This window comes from Corvus hawaiiensis, chromosome 5, assembly GCF_020740725.1.
Source record: "Corvus hawaiiensis isolate bCorHaw1 chromosome 5, bCorHaw1.pri.cur, whole genome shotgun sequence".
Lineage (NCBI taxonomy): Eukaryota > Metazoa > Chordata > Aves > Passeriformes > Corvidae > Corvus > Corvus hawaiiensis.
This window is the reverse complement of record NC_063217.1, coordinates 17,540,206-17,563,478: the sequence shown is the minus strand read 5'-3', so window position 1 is coordinate 17,563,478 and position 23,273 is coordinate 17,540,206. Positions and strand designations below refer to the sequence as shown.

General features: G+C 34.4%; 1 protein-coding gene across 19 annotated transcripts in view; it reads right to left on the bottom strand.

The window, feature by feature from the left end:
- Nucleotides 1-23,273, bottom strand: part of SLIT2 (slit guidance ligand 2) — a 263,355-nt gene that overhangs the window by 12,592 nt on the left and 227,490 nt on the right. For 12 of the 19 annotated variants that reach the window (XM_048303514.1, XM_048303515.1, XM_048303506.1 and 9 more), the window contains 9 exons: nt 22,027-22,151; nt 21,798-21,895; nt 20,256-20,395; nt 16,381-16,407; nt 8,765-8,858; nt 6,743-6,880; nt 6,410-6,650; nt 5,942-6,072; nt 455-609 (listed from right to left, as the gene is read on the bottom strand). In XM_048303514.1, the coding sequence (XP_048159471.1) occupies nt 455-609; nt 5,942-6,072; nt 6,410-6,650; nt 6,743-6,880; nt 8,765-8,858; nt 16,381-16,407; nt 20,256-20,395; nt 21,798-21,895; nt 22,027-22,151 (1,149 nt within the window). Of the gene's footprint in view, nt 1-454; nt 610-3,817; nt 4,640-5,941; nt 6,073-6,409; nt 6,651-6,742; nt 6,881-8,764; nt 8,859-16,380; nt 16,408-20,255; nt 20,396-21,797; nt 21,896-22,026; nt 22,152-23,273 lie in introns of those variants that run through there. The other 7 variants (XM_048303500.1, XM_048303505.1, XM_048303510.1 and 4 more) reach the window with 2 other exon arrangements.

Here is a 23,273-nt window from a genome sequence, read left to right as displayed (position 1 = left end):
CCTATCAGCCCTAAGCAATAAGATCTCCGGACATAAATTATACTTCGTGACATTATACACTGCTTTCATTTCCTGCAGATACCAGTACAGGGAAATAGAAATGTAAACCGAGCAAAACAGAATGCTACCATTCTACACTTTCTAAATATGCATTACTAAATCTTCATGCAGTTAAACAATGTTAAGCACACTTCTTCAGTATAATAAAAGATTAAATAACAGTAGAAAATGACAAGATTTTATAGTCATAAAAAATAAACACAATTATAAAAAAGCAACAGGTTCAGTTTGAGGACAATATTTCTTAAAATTGAAACTATTGACATTAACTGACGAAGTTTCATTGTAAGGTGTTATGTCAATGAATGAGTCTCTTACCATGTGTTTCTTAAAGCATGCTACCAGAGTAAATTGTCCATAATATCTCTAGTAAGAAGCAGTAAGATCCTCTTACCTCCCACATACAGCGGAGAATCAAAATTCAGAGTGGATTGCTTGGACAAATTGGTAATTATCTTGGGACTTCCTCCATCAATAGATAAAGATAGAATCTGATCCATAGCTAGTAGCTCCACAATGTGGAAATTGCCATCATTAATTGTTTCCACACTGCAAAATAAACATTAATATTAAACAGGTTGATGGTCTGGTTAGAACAGTTTTTTATCTTCTTCCCCTTTAAGAGTCAATACAGTTTCAGAACAGAACTTCTCTAGGAGTGCATTCTCCTGAACATTACATTTGAGGCAAAGACATGCATGTATGCTTAAAAGCCAACACAATGTAACATCCCTTCTTCTGCACTAATGATGACAGGGCTGGAATGCTTTTTCTATGAAGACAGGCTGAGGGAGCTGCGGTTGTTTGTTCAGCCTGAGAAGAGAAGGCTCCGGGGAGACCTTAACAGCAGCTTTTCAATATTGAAAGGGGGCTTATAAGAAAGATGGGGAGAGATTTTTTACCAGGGCCTATGGTAACAGGACACAGGCTGTTTTAAACCGAGAGAGGGTAGATATAGATCAGATAGACTCTACTAAGTAAAAGAAGTGACATAAAGAAAAATTTCTTTAATATGAGGGTGGGTTAACATGAAACAGAGAATTTGTGGACCTGTTATTGGAAATGCTCAGGATCAGGTTGGATGGGGCTTTGTACAACTTAATCTAGTGGAAGTTGTCCCTGCCCATAACAAAGAAAGTGGAACTAGGTGATTGTTAAAGGTCCCTTCAACCTTAACCATTATGTGATTCTAATGTTACTTCAAGATCATATGTGCATGCAAGTCTGTGTGTATCCTACATTTTGCAGAGTATTGGGTTTACATATCTTGCTTGCAAGTATGAAGGCCTGAGTCAACTCCAGTGATACATAAATCTACTATTTCATGGAATATGGAACTGCATCTAACTTTAGTCCTGCCAGACAAAATCACATCATTGGTGCAGACAGATCCACTGGCACTTGCAATAAAGTTGTTATCTTTACTGGGCATGGTTATTTGTGTTCAGCTTCTGGCTAGTACAGTGAGTATGAATATTGTATTCTTTTTCTTTTTCTTGTCTACATACACCATTTCCTTCTGCTTACTAACAAGATATGAACTCACTAGCAGGAAAATGCCTGAAGGTTGTCAAGGTGAAAATGCTTGTTTCAAGCACGGGTGCTTACCCTGCATAAGGACAAGCCTACTCACGTTACTAGGCACAAGAAATGGCTGCGGGCGCTTATCAGCCTCAATATCTACGTAGCAAGTGCTTAAGTGCAGGAACTACTCTGCACTTGAACACAGTTTAAGTACATCAGAGAAAGAAGAATATCATTACTCAATTCTGGGACTGAATATATCATTGTACTTGCATAATTTGTAGTCCATTTTCCACTGGAGAAATAGAGCTGAATATATGCATGGAAGGTGTGAGCTGTAGTCCAGAGACCAGACATTAAAAGCATTCCCATGAAAGCCTTTATTTGTTTCAGGGCACCACCAAATAAGTGAACTTAAGCCATTGAAAAAAGTTATTTAAATGAACCAATTGTATGATAGCCTGAAATGGACTGAACAGTCACACAGTCAATCAGCTCCTCTCATTGAGAAAGCAGGATAGCTGAAAGGGATTAGGTTCCTAAATCTCAAGGCAAAAATCAAGCAAATTACCTTAAAACATCCTTTGTGATGTTTTAATTAACCTAACTGCTTTTGTCCTGGAACAGATCAGCAGCACACATGGTCATTCACAGCTGTGACACATTAAATACCTTCTTTAGCCATTTATTACCAACTCTGTGAACAGCCTCTGCTCACTGTGGATCAAAGATCTGTATGGTAGCATGCATGCTTTACATAAACCCAGCTCTATGTGAGAGTGCAAACACATGACAGAGCAAACACTAGCACAATAAACACTTTGTGGGAGCTGGCAGGAGGGGGACTACCAGTTTCCACGAGTGGAAAGGAAATGGTCAGGGCTCATCATTGCTACAGACCAAGATTTTTTCATGGTACCAAGAGGTTTGTTTGCTCTGATCAAGCAATATAAAAGATGCCATGATTAAGTTACTTAATACATTTCAATGAATCCAGGCAAAAAAAAAAGTGCTAAAAAATCAAAGTGCATATAACTTCTTGACTTCAGGAAGCAGGAAACCCTAATATAATGTTCTTGTTTCAAGGAAACTTATTTTACAACTTCTCAACCTTTCACCCAACAGTATTTAAAAGAATAAGAGCAACACAGAAAATACATTTTTAGAGCAAGAGGTCATACCAGGGATATACAAACCATAATGTGTAAGGGGAATGTGTCTCTGATAAGATTATTAAAAGCCTCTGTTTTAAAGTTTTTTACATGGTAAAAATTTACTGCACAAAGAGGAGCCCTCCTAGGTAAGGGTGGTTTAAATTGAAGGGGAAATAAACTCAAGGCATATCTGCGATATTTCCTGCCAATGCACTGACATTACTTCTAGCCCATTTCCCATTGGAGATATAAGAGTTGAATGCATAGATCGTAATGAAAAGCTGTAAGAGGAACTGATTTAAGGCTTCTGATACTCCGTAGAAGAATAACGATCTGGGAAGAAATACTCCCATATTTCCAATAAATATATGATGAAAACTAGTTTACAAAATGAAAAGGGGTTTTTTGTTTGTGTAAAAAACAGTTAACATTAAAAATGGATGCCTAGACAGAATAAAACACAAGTGAATCAAATTTTTCCAAATAACCATCTCCAATGAATGAATATTAATTATTGGTCTTGGCATCATCTCATCTTGTTTTACAGATTGACTGATGAATGCTTTTGGGATGATGGCTCTTTCAGCAGTCAGTTCCCATGAACTGGGAGGGAGGAAGGAAACAAAAGGGAGGGACTGAAGGAAGGACTGGAAACATTCCAGGAGACAGCTTTAATAGGCAACAAAGGTACAGAAAGACAATGAATGGATAAAAAGAAGGTAAAGACCTTAAAAAGGGCGGAAAATACCACAAAGATCCTAGGAGGGTAAAACCGTAAGAACTGGAAATGATGACGAGATTAGAGTAAAAGATCCTGTGCTACAACATACTGCTTTCTAGAACCTGAAATAGAGATTGAACAGTATGCCATTTGTAGAGCTATCACTAGATGCACATATATACCTATATACAAATGTGGAGATGTCTATATGGCTTCCAAAATGGAATCATGAAATCACAGAATCTTTTAGGCTGGAAAAGACCTCTAAGATCATCAAGTCCAACAACAAAACCAGCACTGCTAAGTCCACCAAACAGTGTCCCTAAGCACCACATCTACACTTTTAAATACCTGCATGAATGGTGAGTACACCACTTCCCTGGGCAGCCTGTTCCAATGCTCGACAACCCTTTACATGATGAAATTTTTCTTAATATCCAATCTAAGTCTCTCCTGGTCCAACTTGAGGCCTTTTCCTCTTGTCCTATTGCTTGTTACTTGTGAGAAGAGTCTCACCTGGCTAAAATCCTCTTTCAGACAGTTGTAGAAAGAGATGAGGTATGCCATCAGCTTTTCCTCAACAGCAGGAGACTTCACTACAGTTGGACTATTACATGAAAGTTTTCAAATATCTCAGTAACTCACCATCACACTTATTTGAAATTAAATGGAAGTTAATAACAGTAACAACAGTAATAGAAACAAAAATAATAACACTAAAAGTGTGTATCTGCTTCACTAAACAGTGTCACTCTGTAACACGTCACTACATTTTCCATCCCTTTCTTCACTACACTTGCATTCTTCATATGCCACATAATTCAAAAGAGACAATCAACTATGTAGGTGAGATGCTTTTTATTATTTTGTAACAGTAACCTAAATGGGACTTTGTTAATTGGTCACTTTGTTATTAAGTCCTTACATGTTTATGTTTTTTTTTTTCCTGTGTGAGTACTGTTTTTCAATCCTTCTCTAGAAAACTATAATGGACAAGTGTGAATTACCAGTATTTATTATATTTCAATAATGCCAGAGAAAGCATTAAATTTATGAGAAGGAAATATATGTTTTGAATGGGAAGAAGTATTCTGGATAGATTAAACAAATGGGAGCCAAAATAACTTGGAACTACATATGACCCTCATTCGTATTGCTTCTTATTCTCAGACAGATGTACCTATTGAAATAAAAATCAACAAAAATAATTAAACTCCTGAAAAAACAATCTAAACTTTTTGTTTAGCCCTAACCAAGATAGAAAATAAAAATAATACTATTTTCAATTGTAGAAACTTGGAAAAGTGAAAATCTATACAATTGAAATACATACACTATTTCTACATGTTAAACCATTTCATGAAGTCGTAAGGAAACCTTATGAAATACAAATCACATAAAAAAAAAGGACTCTTAAAGACGCTTATTGGGTATGTTTTTTCTAAACAGCTTTATATTGTGTTTTATAGACTTTTTCCCCCCCTGTGGAATGCTTTTAGTAATCTACTAAAATGATAGTTCCCTAGGTGCTACTACCTAACAGAGTTTAACACTGTTTCACTGCTATATATATTTAAGCTTTTGATTTTGTACTGCCATAGGAGTACAGTCATTTATAAAAATCATTTGTTTTCAGTGAGATGTCCCTAATAGAATGCAGAACAGTGTCACTGCTACAAACTCTATAAAGCAAATATATAATTTTATAACACAAAATAGAACAAAAAGAAGATTCAAGGAAAACTGATTTAATACTTCCCCTTTACTTCTGAAAGTAGTTTTAGCACCAACAGGGCAGTCAAGGCCAGGAAGTGATGCCTGTTGTCTTTCTGCTCACTCTTGCAATGACTGTCTGCAAATTTTTGTGAAGTTATATAATACCTCCCAAAAAATTCAGGTTGTAATTTTTCAGAGAACCAGAGAAATTTGATTTTAAAAAACCCTCAAAAATTATTCTCCAGAAGCAGCTGTGGATTCTCTCTCTTAAATACTTAGGAAGCAAAAGCCATTTCTTTTTCAAAGGTAGTGCCTTTTTTCAGAATCAAGTTTTTAGCTTTCTCTTCACTTGCCAGAGGAAAATCCCACATTATATGACTGTCTAACAGAGAAGAGAAGCTTCTATTTAATTTCTGCTTATACAGTACAGTTTTACATTTTATTCAGCACACTAGGAAATTATTTGGCAGTTACAACAAAGAAAAAACTCCAATGCCACTTGTGAGCTTTACACAAATGTATAAATATTCTGCTGAAAGCTAACTCTTATTCTGTTTTATTGCATCAAATAATATATTTATCTGACATATCTGCATTAGAGTTATTTACCAAGCCAAATCACATCTTTTGGCAAGAGGTTTTAAGTGTCTGACAATACATTCATTTGCATATATTTCTTTTAACCATCTATTAAAAAATGTGACACTGATATAAGGAATGAATATAGGTTTTGTTTCAGTCACAAATGTGTTTCATCCAGGTTCACCTGTAAATAGCAGAGGCTGGATATGATCCTGTGTCATAGCTGACCCTCACTCTACCCCGGTACAGTTCCACTGCTATATGATCTTTATCACCTTTGTACAGCAGGATCCCACTGTCTTCATCTGTGGCAATCTAGTTAAAAGATAGAAATATTTAGAAACAACTAAAATTAAGTATTTAATAAAAATGAGGTATTAAGTGAATCTCTGAATTTACTGCCATAGTCTGTTACTTCATAATAAAATTCTGTTTTGAAGGGCAACCTGACAAAACTCTTTCTATTCCTATCAATAAGCCCACCTTCTCCCATATGAATATAGTTATTGCATTAACTCTTCTAGAGTTTTTAGCTCAAACTGTGAAAAGCTCTTTAAGTGACCCAATGACAACTTTGGGTCATTTTCCATATCATGAAAAGTCATTTATTCTCATTTCCAGAAAAGAGAATCTACAACACAAGCAAACTTACCTGTAGAGTGATATTGGTCTGGGGGCGTATCTTAGCTGAAGGGATTTGCAGATAGGATTCTTTGTTGATGAAGTTTATACTAATCAACTTTTCACATTTCTCACCCTGGTAGCCTGATAAACACTGACAAATTGGTTCACTTTCTTTTATGATACACTGGGCTCCATTTTGACATTCATAATTATCACAAGGGCTGGTGCGAGGTAGAACCATTGGTGGTGAAAATTCACAAAACAAGCCACTAAATGAAAACAGAAAACAATCATTATTTTCAAGAAAAAGCAGCTTTGACAGAAGACATACCTGTTTGTACTACCTTCAGATCTTTCTCACCTGTATCCTTCTGGACAAATGCATGTATATCCATTAACTGCGTCAGTGCACTGCGCTCCATTTTTGCATTTGTTGTCTTGGCAGTCATCAAAGTCAATATCACAATGCTCACCTACATATCCAGGTGTGCAATCACATCTGTAAAACAGGAAAGAAAATCAGATAGCACAGTGCCCTTTAATGATCCAGTGTGATTATGACCAAGTTAAGGAACTACTGTACTGTTTAAAAATCAAGGAAAAAAAGGCATTACTGTTACTTCGTGTGTAAAGACTATATAGCTTAATCATATTATTAGATGCGGAATCTACATATGTAATGAATAGAGGTTTGCTAGTTAAAATGTTTACACACCTGCTATTATATTGAAGAATTGTGTGTAAATCTAGAGAGCCCTCATAAATAATTTTGACAGTTTTTAGAATTTATGAGCAATGCAGAATATTGCAAGATGTTGTTCGTGGCTGCAAACACTAAATATAATCAATATTCTTAACTAGTGAAACTGAGGCAGATAGCCCAAGTCTTGTACTGATGGTTATTTTCTTTGTCAACTGAACAGCTATGAACGGACCAGTGGTCCATTTATACAGTTTAAAGGTTATGCATAATTTTTTCCCTTACAGTTCCACCAGTCTGATTTACTGCAATAGCTCCATGGTTGGTGAACTAACAGAAATCTCAAAACACATCATCTGCCATCCCTGAACCCCCACTGAACTAGAAACAGCTCATCCTCAAGAGAGTATGTAATGGTTTTTGTTTATTTGTTTGAGTTTTTTCCATGTGAAACTCTCATTGCTAATGCTAGTGACTTTTCTTTGGGGATTTCTCATATGTAAGACTGAGTGAATGCCCAGAACTCTGTGAAAAATTAATGGAAAAGATTAAAAATCCATGCATCCAACATGGTATTCTTTTTAATTAAGATGTCTTTAATTGATTTCATGAGATCTTGTGATTCCCTCCTTGATGTTATTTCTTTCAGTATCCAAAATTTTCTCTAAGCTGGCAAGTGTGATTTTAAATAGCCGTGTAACTTTAAATTTAGTACTTCAATCAAGTATGTCTCATTTTTATTCAACAACATGCATGAAAAAGAAAAGGGAAAAAGAATATAAAGCATGCTATTAAAAGTCTGACTGAGATACATTCTTGAAGTATACTGCATGTGATGTTTTCTGATTTATAAGCTCAGAAAGTAACATGAAAGGTTAATGAACTGGACAGTAAAGTATAAGACACTAAACTAGGTTTATTGAAGTGACATGAAAAAACAAACATAATGCACTACAACATAACCCAAACCATTTTTCTATTTTCCAGTTGAAAACTATCAACTTAATTTCACATACAATTGAATATTTAATATATTTTTCCCATATTTTAAATAAAATGTCATTTCATAACTAGTGGAAATGATAATAATTAATCTGATTTTAGCACAAAAGCATGCTATGTATAAAACAGGTACTTGTGAGAACAATTTAAAGCTGCAGGTTTCCTGTATTTATTAACCTAAAGCCTATAAAACAACTTTAAATTGTGCATACTAATTAATCATGATAAGGATATGGCATAATTAAAGATTAGCTTTCCTGGGGAGGGAATTCTTTACTTTATACCTTTCAGCATGCCTTCCTAATAATCTCTTTCACAATTACTTCTCTAAAAGCAATATAATTATTTCACTTCAATTAAATGCAATTATTTTCCTACTGCCCAGAGTCCTAAAAGGGTTTTGCACAAACCATCATAAAGACTACCCTGTGTTTCCATTTAAAATCTGATTGGAATTAGAACTGTTAAAGATCAGTAAAATTCAGTAAAACATACTTAAGATAATAATGCAGCTTTACATGAAAATAATGGCTTGTTATGCCATAATGCTTACTAATAATCAAAATTAATACTTTGAGAATAGAATTGACTTCCACTTAAACAGAAGGAAAGGAATATAGGCAGGATAGAAAAATACAAATTTCGATTCAGTTGGACTCTGAAACAGTATTTCAGACTTACTTGTATCCTTTGGGTGTCAAGATACACTTTGAATCATGCTGGCAAGGATTCAGGTTTTGGGCACAGAAATCTAATTTCTCCTCACAGAGTTCACCTGAAATATAATGTATGTTGTCAATTCAGTGAAAATATCACAGTGACCTGAAAATAGCAATGAACAGAATTTTAAAAGCAATGGCTACAAATTCCTTTGCTAACACTGAAACATGCATACTTCTTTACATAGTAATAAATACGTTTAGAATAAATACTAATAAATAAACAGTAATACAGAAATAATAAAAATAAATAATAATATACCTGGTAACTCCTTTATAAACAATATCAAGTTCAACATCAATCATCTATCCATGGATATAAATGTTAATTTTGTAATTTTTAAAAATTTACAATATTTATCCACCTCTGCTATATAGCAACACTAGTGATTGAGTCTTCTCACTAGAACAAAAAAGCCATCAATATGTTTTTCTCTTATTTCTAAGCACATTATGCACAGATTGGCCCTATCACTATAAGCAATCTATTACCTGAAAAAAACCTGTTAATATCACTGCATGTCAATACAATTCCAAATATCCAAAAATGAACACTTGTTTTCTACTTTTCCTTAAATATGACTCTCCATTTTTTGCATTTGTTAATGTACCATAATTATCTATCATCTGTGAAGAGAAAAGAAATAATCTATGTAAAATATCTACCCTTCCCTACTGATAGAGGCAGTGGCTCTAATTTCCAAAATGGGGTTATAATCTAAATAGTATTTTAATATGGTTAAAAATTATTTTATTTGCAACTTTATGAAAAGGAAACACATGTTTATAAACAGATCAACAATATCTTGTTCCCTGACTAACTCACCAGATGATACCACGAATAGTGCACTCGCTAAGCTTGTAATCACTGGTTTGTAAGGTAGAGACACTTATTCCAGCATCCACATGAAGAATATATGTAAAATGAACAGGTATAAACCCTGTGCCTGCTGAATTCAGGGACTGACAGATCCATCAGACTCTAAAACTACAGAGGGAGTAGGATTGTCCCTTGTCCTCCATCCAGTAATAAAACATGAGTTGGCAAGTAAAGTAGAACTGTACATTAAAATGACAAAGAAAAGAGCAGAAGAAAGGATTGAATGATCAGACAATCAGTGCTCAAGCTGAACTTGCCTTCAAAGAGGCAATTATTTGGTATCCCTCAGTTTTACTGAGCTGAGCATGGCAGTGGCTTGCAGTGGAGTGGACAAATAAACAAAAACTTCAAAAGCGCTGAGGAATAGTCTATATTAAAGCAAGGATAGAGAAAAAGGCAAAATTGAATCAGGAGAAAAGATGGTTATGCCAGTAAAAACAGAACTGAAGCATATATGCTAAGCGCAACAAGACATGGGACCTCTACACCTTCAAAAATGAGAGGACAAGCCAAAAAACAGCTAGACAAGTATTTTGCAGCCATTAAAAAGATACAGCGTGGTTCTACACAAAGATTTTTTTTTTTAAAGATAAATAAGTAAGTAAATAAATAAATACCACATTCTCAATTTGCAGGTAGTGCATTTTCTCTACAAACCAAATAAAGGTTTGAGTTAACATAAGAAAATGGCGCTCATGCACAGGCCACTTAACAGCCTCAGGAAAACTGTCAGCAACAACGTGACTTACTCATTATATGTAGGAAACTGAATGGAGATCAAATGCAGGCCACTGAAGACGACTAATACAAAGGATTATAATTCTATCCTCAAAGTCTCTTTGAGCTCTCAATAGAATTATTAGTCTGGAAATGTGCAACTGTTATGACTAGGTCAGTGCACAAAGAATCCTGAAATACCAGGGATTCTTTGCATCCCACGCTATATTAAACAAAACCCAGATCTCTTTCTCTTTTCAAAGGGCTTTGTTCAAACAAATACATATATAAGAGGTCTTCAGTGCTATTCTTCACATAGCATTTAGTCAATTTGCAGAACTTGTAATAGCTAAAATCTGTTTAAAGACCAGCAGTGTTTAAGAGTGAGATGCAAGTATGGAAACAGAGAATTCTGATTTTAAGGATCATGGGAGTAGAATAAGCAAAAAGTGACTGTTGTTTTAACCTAGTTTGTGCACATTCCCATAGTTTAGAAATGTATGTATGTGCCTACATATATGTGGATATATATGCACATTTATACACACCTACACAAATATCTTATTATGGCAAATATTGTATATTAAATTGTATACAGAACTGAAAAAATATATGACAGCCCAACTACAAATAATTAAAATGTGGTTGTATAGTACTAACAAAAATTGGGACAAAACCACTTCTAAATATTCCCAAGATTATTAAATCTAACAGCATATCAGAGTTTCTGAAAGTGATACACTGAGCCTCTCTCCCAAGCAGGGCTGGAGCTTGCTGTCTCTTACATTTTCACAGCAACAGTTCAGTGAAAAGAAAACCAGAATACCTAGAAAAAGGCAATTTAGGAGTGGCATAGTAGGAGCAAGCACTCTTACCATTGCTGTCAAATTTATTGAACTGATTTTGCTATAGAATATTAATTGGGCCATGGCTTAGATTATCATTGGCACAGACTTCGGACATACCTTGTGGGGAAAATAGCTTTACTGAACAGTGTCTAAGCCTGTCCATTTTTGTATATCCTCCCCCAGGTATTTATAAAATACAGGATTTCTTAGAGTACACCGCATTTCAGTATTCATAGGTTGATGGCCCTAATATCTTCAGAACTATACTGAAAGCTGAATCACCTCATGTGGGGTGCTCAGGGGCACTTGACATCTCCTTATTTCCCACTCTTAGCTGTGAATCCTACATAATGATTGGATTTAAGTTTTAAACAGGTTTACAGTTTTGAAAAAATTCCCACTTCAAATCATAAAATCAATGTTACACTACCAGGCGTACTGCAGCCAAACAGCTTGCAAACATCATCAAACATCACCAGGCATTTTTGAGATTATGGTCAGACTTTGATCTGAGTACTCTGTAGAAAAACACTTAGAAGCAGGACTTTTGTGCTGTGACAGCAGGAAAGTAAGGAAACTTTCCCCTTGCATTTGTAAATTGTATGCATGGTGAATCACATCCCTGGAGTTTTAGTTAAACAGTCCATAGCAAATAGGAAACAGGATTCAAGGAAAAGGATATGGTAAACATGGTGGCCATATAGCAAAAGACTCATGTAAAAAATCCTATGATCATAAAAGCTAGCTTTACTTATAGTACAACCTTCAGTCATTAAAAAACCCCGTAGCATTAATGACAGACTTGAGCACAGGATCAGTAAAAAGAAAAACAAGAAAAATTCAAGATGGAATCCAAATATGTACAACAGATACTCTATTTCTGAATGAAGATATAAATACCAGAAGAAAAAGCCAAGATAATCCATATGCAAGGTCTTCTACAGCTAATAGATAGTATTAATAATTGTTAATAACTGCTAATAGGTCTATACTTCAAATGGAGCATTCTCATGGCCAAAATAAAGCTGAAAAACTTAATAGAAAAGGTAAGTAAATTATGGGATATGGAATCTGAAGCACTGAAGAGTATAGTTTCCTGCTAAAGAAACCCCTCCTTCAGCATACTGAATAATCATTGTGTTATTCAGAATTTAAATGAGACAAGGTGAAAGGGAGTAGTTAATTTTGTTGAAATGAAAATATAGCGATGAAAGTGAAACACTCATTGGAGAAAATACCAGATTTACCAAGTTAGGCTCCTTGGCTTTACTGGAAGGAAATCTTAGAGACTTTCCTGATTCAGGACACATAATACAATGTTTAAAGAGCATACTGCAAAATAATCAAAAAAGGTTGTGAGAAAGAAGTCTCAATTCAAGGAAGCTTGACACCAATATTTGAGGACATTCTTTTATTCATCTAATAATATTTTAACTGAGGCTTCTGTAAGAGCTTGGCTAAGTAATTATGTTTTTGAAAGATGGGAACATTTCTGTGTGTAGGAAAATAAGGAACAGACTAGTTTGTTTAAGTAGCGGATAAAGTGTCAAAAAACCTGTGAAAAGTTTCCAAAGTTTAATTAGAACCAGCAATAACTCTTTTCATAAGACATCTTGCTTAATTCATCTAGGGAGTCTGGATTCTGGTATAGAGTAGCATTGAAACCAGTGGAACTCTGTGTGGCACAAATGAACACGGCCCTCCAAGCTCCAGACAAATATTTACTGAGATTTTGCATAGAGTATGATGCAGACTTAAACAGCCAGAAAACATTATTAAATACTGATGTATGCTGATGATACTTGATATAGCTATCCAAGGCTATTTACGTTTGCTAGATTCACAGGTCAGTTTGTGTTTCCCCTGAGTGTGTTAATTCACTCTTATGACTTGATAAGATTATAAATCACAAAAAACTTAATCACAGAATACCAGGTTGATCCCTCAAGGATCATCTCTTGGCAAAAGCAGAACAGACAAGATGGCCCCGCACCCTGTCCAGCTGATCCTAAAAGTGACTAATGTTGGGGAATCCACCACTTCCCTGGGAAGGTTATTCCAATGGCTCAGTGTTCTCATTGTAGAAAGGTTTTCTCTTTTTAAATCTAATTGGCATCTCCCCAGGAGTAACTTGTACCCATTACCCCACCCCTTTTCCACATGACTCCTTGTGAAAAAGGGAGTCTCCATTTTCCTTGCAGCCACCCTTTCAAATACTGGAACAGGGTGATAAGCTTGCCCCAAGCCTTCTTTTCTCAAGGCTGAACAGACCCTTAACTCTAGATTTTCCAATATATAGACATGCAGTACAACAAATAATGAGTAACAAGGCAATGAGGTGAAAGAGGATTTACATCTTTGTTATTTTGAATAATTGGGCAATAAATTTAAAATAAAGCAATGTCAGCCACTACATTTCTGAATGAAGAGCACAGCTCTAACAAAAATGGACATAGGCTTCTGAATATAATAGCACATTGCTAATTACAGGCAAGGTTTTGAAGAAACAAGTTTAAAATCACCCTTAAATTATTAGCAAAGCTGAGTTTGCTATTTGAACAAAAACTAGACAGAGAATGAGAAAGCAACAGTAGTCAGTTTTAATTATCAAAACTCAGGTTTTTCCTAGAAGAATTATTTCCTCTTCCAAAGTCAAAATACCAAATACCTACCACAGACTAGAATAGAAGGATTTTATATGTGTGCTTATATATTCATTCCAGCTTCTGAGCTTAGTTATGATATACTGTGAGTCAACTTTTGCAGTGTTTATGTTTTATCAATTAGGTATCACTATCTGACTCTGTGACTGGATGTCTCTGTTTGATGTTGCGACTCAAATAGCCAGTAGAGCACATAAGGGGTTGGAAAATGTCAGTGCCATTTAACAAACCATATACAGAAAATTGCTGCATTTTTATTAAGCCTTGAGTTCAATGTACAGTATACAACATAAATTATTTCAGGTCTTAAACTCATTATTCAGAAAATACAAATAAAAGTATCTACTATATGAGGGACAAAATTACTTAGAATTAACAAAAGTTTGCAGTCACAGTAGGACGCATTTTATAATCATAAATCTTTTTTTGGAATTTAATTTCAGAGTCAAATTGCTGGATTGTTCCTATCTTTCACCATCTCGTAAGTCTTTCTAGCTATCCCCCGTGCTTGTGGATCTCAGTGTAAGACAGGGCTTATTTAGTTTAACATTTCTATTTGTTTTACATTTGCTGCTTGATAACAGCAAAGAAATAGTAACTTTTAGGCAAGTAAGCTTTAAGACAATTAAGGTATACAGAAGGGTGGATCGTAGACAAGAATGAGTAATGGCAGTGATTAAACCAGTAGCAGGTAGCTTAGGTGCCACAAATATCATGTATAATTCCCCTTTATGCAAATGCAGTAAAATTACTTTACTACTTGAGCTTTTAATATAGAACAGTCATTTAAAGTATATTAAACTAGATGAAATAGAAAATTTTATGAGTGATAAAAAGCAAGAGTAACAAATGTATCTCTTTATTCTAAGAATATGTAACACATGCAGTTCTTACAAGGATGGGGATTATGATTTAATTTGATGAAATTATTAAACTTTTTATCAAGTTTGATGTCACATGATTTTCATTTGATTACTTGCATGCTTAAATTTCAGGAAGGTACTTATTTGATTAGCAAGTGAATTCAAAGTAGTAAAGCAGCTCCTTTATTGCAGTGGCAGGAAGGCTGTCTCTAAGGCTTGCCTAAACTGAGATAATTGCTTGAAATGATCCCTTTTTTTTTCTTAATACTGTCACAACTCAAAAGATGTCTTTCATGATAAAACTGACCGATCCTCTAAGCAACTTATAAACTATCAGTAACTTTCATGTTCAGCTGGCAAGCTAATATAAATATGTATCACATGCACATCTGCTTAATTTTGGAGCTGAACTTAGTTCACGTCCCCTGGATGTTTGATAATTTGTTTGTGAGGACTTTGTTCTTTGTATAATCAGTAATTTTAATATGTTACAGTTCACACTTGTGTAATAAACAAGAAAACCAGCAGGCTATTTTTGCTGTCCATATGAGTAGTAATAAAATGCAAATACAGCAACATGTCTAAATGGAAGACAGTTTAAGCATGGAAAACCTATGGTTGGAAAAATTTTCTGGAAACACCTTATACTCTGCTTCAGTTACAGAGAAAATTTACATTGAGTTTATGTTGTAGTAATTATTCATCAGAGGTCTAAATTAATCAACATAGATGATATAATTGCAGTCTTGCTCAACATGTTACTTCATGGATAATGAACGTATTTTCATTACTATATATAATCTATTATATTGCTTTAAAAACTGAAAATATATTTATCAAATTAATGGCAAATACACCACAAAATTATTAATTTGCTTTTAAAACTAAATATGCAACTTTGTACTGTCATTAACTATGCTAGGTCTCAGATTGTATATATGATTGGATTGCAGAGAAGATGGTTTATGTCTGTTAGTGTGATAGGTGCTAAGCAGAAACTTAAAAAAAATTAAAAATTAAACACCCAAAGTCAGTGTCATAAATCTCTTCAATATTACCTTTCTTTTACCACAGCCCCAGATTAATATGGTTATTTCAATTTTTTAAGATATTTACAGCAAATAAAAAGCCACAGAAATGATGAGCAAGAAGATTGCCATTTGATACTCCAGCATGTTTTCTAGTAACACAATCTATTGAAAAAATTAAAGCAAAACAGTGCTAAGTGCTATAACACAGAGAATACATTGGCACAGAACCAAGGGATGGCTTTAAGGTGAGGCGAATAAGGATTTCAGAACATAATAATTTAAGCTTTTTTTAGTCCTGTATCAGTGTCTGCACAAGTTTTTAATACATCTGAAAAAAAGACAATGAATGCAGTATTAAATTACTCCTGCACAGCAATCTGCATCTTCAACAACATTCTTTGGACATGTATTCACAGCAACAGCCAAGTGCCTAATTTGAGGATTTGCAGTGAGCTTTCTAAATTATATCTATATACGATTTATTTGGTCATTTGTAATAACTGAAATCCATGCACCTTTAAGAAAAGGAAAGTGAGAAACCAAGGTAAGTGAAAATAGGCTTAAAAGACAACTGACCTTTTTCCACTTCATTCAGATTAGCAGCTTGCAGTGACAAAGACAGAAGAGACAAGAGACTTTTTACATTGTAATACGACAGCATAGCACATTAAGCTAATGCACAACTATAGCAGCAGAGAGGTTGATACAGCAAATGAAGCAAGCTTCAAAGTCTCACCTCCAGCAGAACAAAACAAACAGAAAGGTAAGAAGTACATGCCAACAGCGGCGTAAGAGAGGTTCTACTTCTGGATCAGTTAGTTCTGTGGTCTAATGACTGACGACAATGAGCAAGAGAAATGATTATCTGTAATCTATAGAATGTACATAAAATGACCTGAAGTTTACTAGACTGAGGTTAAAATAAAGGACATGGTAATGTTAAGAGAATAGCAAGATTAAAGAGTGCAGGACATAGTGAGGTATTTTGAATGTTTTATTTCTCCAGGCTTCATGAGACACCTGAATGTCTGTTGATTCCATTTGCTTACTGTTGTTTCACAGTTACAGTCTTAAGAAAGCTCATATTATAGTGCAAATACCATTCGTTGTCTTTCCACCTGTAACTGTGGTGGTTGCTGTAAAACTTAACTGAGGCAGAGAAAAATGGATTCCTGATTCTTAAGCAACAGCACAATAAGCTTTTTAATTGCTTGTTTTTAAATCAACACAATATAGTTGAGAAGTGTTGGTTTTCAAGGAATTGTTAAAAAAGTCAAAAAGAGACAGTTTTACACTGGAACATTCTTTGCAGTTCATTTTGGATTCTAACAAGCCCTCAGAAAAATAAGACTTTATAGAAGAATGATTTAGATTTCATACCAGCAGGTTTCAGCTGACTTCTTCCTTACACGATGCTGCTGAAATGTAAAGCGTATTTGCAGATAACCATTCACCCAGAAAAATATTCTGGGCTGGTGCAATTCCATGTTGAGTTCATATACGCTGTGACATCTTGAACAAAGATGATTCGGGGTATTGCCAACAGAATTAAAAGAGGAAAGGACAAGGCTACAGTAGTATTTTCCTAGTATTATATACTGTGCCACTTACGGCTCAGGGACTTTCTATGCTAGAGATCAACACCTGTGAATCTAAAAATCTTTGTATATATTGAATATATAGCCTGTTTTCTTGATTGTTAACAGACTTTTGGCCAGCTAGTACATGAATTCATTTAGTGAAAAAATACCTTTCTTAAAAAAAACAAACATTAGAAATATCCATATCTGATTTTAACCTGTTAGGACAGATATCAAAAACCAAATGCTTACAAAGTTCCTCATGAAAATCACTCTATACGTAATTGACAGGGATTCTGTTATTTATCTTTCAACTCAGGTTATAGGCCAGAGACGAAGAAAAGTTCTACAAATTATTTGGTACCTCATACACACTTGAGGAAACTGTACTATTACTTTATGTTCTGAACATTACCCTTTTTAGATCCTGATGTGTCCAGACTGCTTTCAGTTTAATTCTTAATACTGAAGGTTATTTACTATGCAAGACCATGGTTGACAGATATGGGGACCCCTTGGCTAGCTCAATGTTTCATTTCACCTTATAATTTATTTCAAAAATCACTTAAGATCTCACACATTGTGTCTTATTCTTAGATGCTTTGTATGATAGATAGTATATTGTAGAATTCTGTACTTTATTCTGTATAATGGAAAACCTAAAGTTTTGCTACAATTTCTATAAAATGAGTCGAGGCTCTAGTGATGCATTTAAAAAAAGGTCTTTTTAAAAAAAAAGTGTTGAAAAAAGTCTGATAAGCTAGTGCAAATTCTCAACAGTTTTTAACAGGGAGGCTAAACGTACTGATTAGAAATAGATTGTTTAGATTTCTTTTAGAGCTGGTGAGAAGATTCTCACCTATTCATGTGTCTTACTGACTTCAGTAGAGATTATGAGCAGGTATTGTATCTGTAAAACTCACCATATGATTACAGTGAAATTATGCACAGCTATGAAACAAATTTAAAAATGCATTTTCTTGTATTTTGATTAAAGAACTGCAATACCAACAGCAAAAATTTTATCAATGTTTATGCACTCCTTTTTTGCTCTATCCATAGAGATATATAGAGAAATGCTTCAATTTTTATTTCAACTGTAAATTTAAAATTTACATTTCATTTTCAATACTCCAAAAATTCAACAGGCACGCTTAATCAAAGTTTTAGTCTAGGACATATAGACAATCCTTTGTATCCAATTTATGGATATTCAATAAAAAGCAGTCCTTCCCATGGCATACTTTGAATCCAGAAAACTATTGACTCTAGCAGTTAAAGTTAAAATAAGGTTGAAAATGTAGAAATGAGCAACATAGGTAAAAACACTTGCAAAGCTGCAGAGGAGGAATGCACTTGCAAGTGAATTATCTTCTATGCAATAGATACATGAAACCTCTTAGCATGAAGCTGCTGAAGAGGAATACTGGACTGATGTGACTTTGCTTTACATTCTTCCAGCCTACACAAGAGAATACCTGATCCCATTTTAAAGGAGATAGCAACTGATGCCTAGGGAGCTGAAATTCGACTCACATATACCTGAAATATTAGTTGTAGGAGAAATAGAAAACACCTGTTTCTGCTTACTGAGGCTGTTGCCTGTTATTTCTTTCCAAGGCTTGAATTGTCAATTGCTCTTAGGTGTTAAGGTATTGGTACTTGGCAAAACAGTATTTTGTCTTAAGAGAAGATTATGTCTGTCGTTCCAGATATGGATCATCCACTTATTGTTAAATAGCTTTCTAGCTTTCTGGCTTTTTTATTGCTTTAGATATTGTAGCTTATCCTGCATGGGGGAATTTCTACCAAACATTTACTGAGAATAAGTACGGGGTGAATACCTATATTAGATTATGAAGTTGTATTTCTTATACCTGTGTTTTAACATCTTCACTCACTATGCATTCCCAATACTTAAATTCTGACTTTAAATCTGAATACCTTGAAACATGGGAGCAATCCAACATTTTGTGGAACTAGTGATGGAAACACATGGCATGAGAAAGGAGTTATCTGGGTTTTCAATAAAGGAAATTAATTCATGCCTTCACCTCTCCTTACAGTTTCCCAGAGCTCAACTTTGATTGATTGATTAAAGTAAAAATATAGGATAACTGAGTAGAGTTAATTCCCAAATTATGGTGGATCTTACATTTCTTTTTTTTGCATTTCAAATTATAATTAATTTAAACTCCATGTTCTTCTAGTGGTCAGCTAGCTGATAGAAAATAGATGTGTCTAGTTAGAAAAGCTATAAAACATTTCAATGCAAACAACAGATCTACTTCCCCTGTGCTGCTTTTCCAACTATCCTTCATTCCTACAGAGACCATGACAGCAAGCAAGAGATCCTCTGTCACAAAGAGAAGGATATGCTTTGGCTTGGCTGCCAACTGATAGAAACAAATAATTAGACACTTGTCTCTTTATTCTGTGCAGGAAGCATCACACTCGGTATTAATATTTCTAGCGGAGTACAGGACGGACAACATCCAGCCAAACACAGTTCCCCAATGGCACAGACAAATTCTTTATAGTAAAATGAGGATTACAGATAAAAGTAGAATATTCTTCAGATTTCTACAGCTACAGAGGTCCTCCACTGAGGTGTCTAGGCAAACAGTAGGGAGGAACACATTTTGAATGACCTTTTAAATATAAGAATACTGTAATTTCAAAATGAAAAAAGGAATTATTGAGTGGACATTAACTCTAGTTTTGACTACAAACTGTACAGGAGAAAAATATGGAGGGAAACCTGGTATTAAGTCAGTTGTAGAGTAACTACTAATTCACCTGCAAAGTGGAAAATACTACTGTTCTGCTAGGAATTCTTGGAATTACCTGTTCTTTCTCTTATACTCCTACCTGTATATTCAGGTGGACAAAGGCAAGTATAGTTATTAATTCCATCCACACAAGTAGAATTGTTTTCACAGTCATTGTCTTCACAGTCATCAACATTTACTTCACAGTTTTCACCTTCAAATCCGTCTGCACAAGTGCACCTGTTAATACAGAAAACCAAATAACCACATGGACACTTTAGATGGGGAATCCAGACAAGAAGTTCTGAAACTAATAGAATTATATTAGAATTATAATATTCCATAACAGAACATGATTGATATAATGTAAAAAGCCCTTATATTAAACAATCCCAAAGTATTTTTCATATTTTAAATAACAGAAAAATACTTCTAAAGTCATACCTTAGTCTTTACTTTAAGGACCCTGCTAAATTAAATCATGGAGCATTCCTTTTGAAAAGCATGCTTCCTTTACATTATAAGACTATATTTCTTATGGAAAGTGATCCTTTTGGTTTTTTAAGGTTAAATACATGGAAAATACACCGGAATCAGTGATTAGTATGTAATAGTTTTCCACAATCATTCAGTTAAGTGCACCAATATAAACTCTCTTTAACGTACATGCATTCATACAAAAAACCAAATTCTGTATAAATTCTTCAAAGCAGTAATTTATTTTTTGCTTTTAATCATGTTTCTGCAAAACAAATACATCAAAATAGATAGTAAAAGTCACTCAAACATGACTGCACATACATTTTCATGTAGTTTGCACTATCTATAATTTCTGAAGCTTTCACTACGAGATTGTTTTGATTTTCAAAATATGTAGTGTTCAAACAAATAAATGAAAAAGGTCAAATTCTGAGGCATGACTATGTCAATTTAAATTCTTGAGGCATAGTATTAAGATGTATACACTTAATTTTTAATAGAAGACTATTTAATCCTTGGGCAGAATTTGGATTAAAAGTAAGAATAATGCCATAATGAATTGCAGGATAATGAATTGTATCTTTTTGAAGTGTCATTTCTAACAAGCTTGAGGTATAGATTATTAAATGACTAATAATCTCACATAAGAATGCTAAAGAACTTTATTTCATAATTCATGAAGTACATCTGGAGTAATTGTACTGTGTGATTAAATAACTCAAGATTAAAAATGCTCACAGCATGTTTATCTGCTGGCATAGTGAGTTTCAAATGAATCATTAATTTTCTGTTTCACTGGGATTTACATTTTATCATTTACATGCTGTCTGTTGAAGTAATACACACAACAACAGATGAATGATGAGATTTTTTCAGCAGGGATCTAGCTAGCTATTAATTAGCATTATGGAGTCAATACTATGTGTCTTGACCTGATATGCCTCAACTAATTACAATCATTTGTTATTGTTTTTAACTGATTCAAAGCTTTAGAAGCTTTCCAAGGATGGCAAAATGTTCTGAACATTTCCCAAGTGCTAAAAATCTGCCTTTGTGGTGCACTTACCAGCAAACACAGGGAACCTAAAGATTAACACCAACATTATTTTACCATATAAATCTCAGCAGTTTTCCATCCTGTTATTACAATTAAAAAACCTACCAGAAACCATCTTTTTCTCCTTCTTTCAAGTGACAAGTTCCACCATGGTGGCACGGGTTACTAATGCAAGCATGAATGGGAATATCACAGTCTTGACCCTACAGGGAACAACAAATATAATGTAAGAGGAAAATACAGACACTAGTGGAAGGGAGACAAAGAATACTTCAAGGTTGTTAAGGATAAGCTTACATTTCAGTGAGCTTGTTCCTCTTCATGCAGTGCCTACCTTGAAACCATATGGGCATGTACATCTGTAGAAGTCAACTGGATCATTATTGCAGGTTCCATCATTTTTACACGGATTTGATAAACAGGGATTACACTTTGCAAGAATATTAACATCCACAGGCCCTTAAAAATACAAATTGGATAGTCAGAAACAAGCAACTATTAATTTACCATGGACAGGACCTATCTGCCATGTTGCTTTAAATTTTAAAATAGACTTTAGACTTTGTGGTGTATTAATGAAATGCTGAACTGTCCTTAATTCTTTTGATGCGACCAAATAAATTTGGGATTGGATTTTTGGTTTAAGTATTACTTTTTGGTTTTTGTTAAGAAGCTGACACCAAATTGATTCCCATATTCCTATTCTATGAAAGCTGTACAGTTATAATCCATGAAAATTACCTTCCCTTTCTACTAACAAAATGAAGAATACAATTTCAGCTTTTGCTTTGATATGGGGTAGGAACTGCCTGTGAGGAAATGGGCTATCACAGTTTTCAATCCTTCCCATGATGGTGTTACAGAGAACACTTTTTTAAATGCATTTTTGCTTTAACTTATTTTTTTATGCGCAGGATCACGGAGATGGCAAAATGAAATGTTAAAATTGCCTGTAAATTTCTTGAACATCTGCAAACTGTAATTTAAATTCATTGTCCAAGCTATCTCACCATAAATAGCTCTATACTGTGTCTTTTTTCCTTAGAAGTCAGCCACTGTTCTGTGCATTACTGTGTTAGTTGAGCCCACAAATTATGTAAACTGTACCTTGAACCTATGTGCAAATGAAGACTGCAATCCATGCTTGCAGGCCAGCTTCTTCTATTAATGATTATAATTAAAGGATTCAGAAACGAAAATTGACAAAACCCTAAGTTTCAGAACCCAGACTTAGAGCTTTGACTTACACAAATCTTGTCGCTTTTATATAGATGTTTTCTAGGTTGTTTTTTTTTTTTTCCCCTGTAGTTTTCCAGTTCTAAAGCCATTTTATGGTGAATATTTAAGTTAGGTAACCTTTTTTTTTTTGTCAAGCAACCACAGAAATCACTGGTTTCTTGTTAAATGTTAGAAAACACCTGTGTACAAATAATCATTAATTTTCATAATTTTTGTGAAGTTTGATTACTGTAAGAGAAAATGGGTGACTTTGCCAAATGCCTATTAAGAGAATGAAGATACATTCTCTATCACCCACTCTATGGCTTAATGACAATACTGCCTCCAGTTCGATTTCAGATT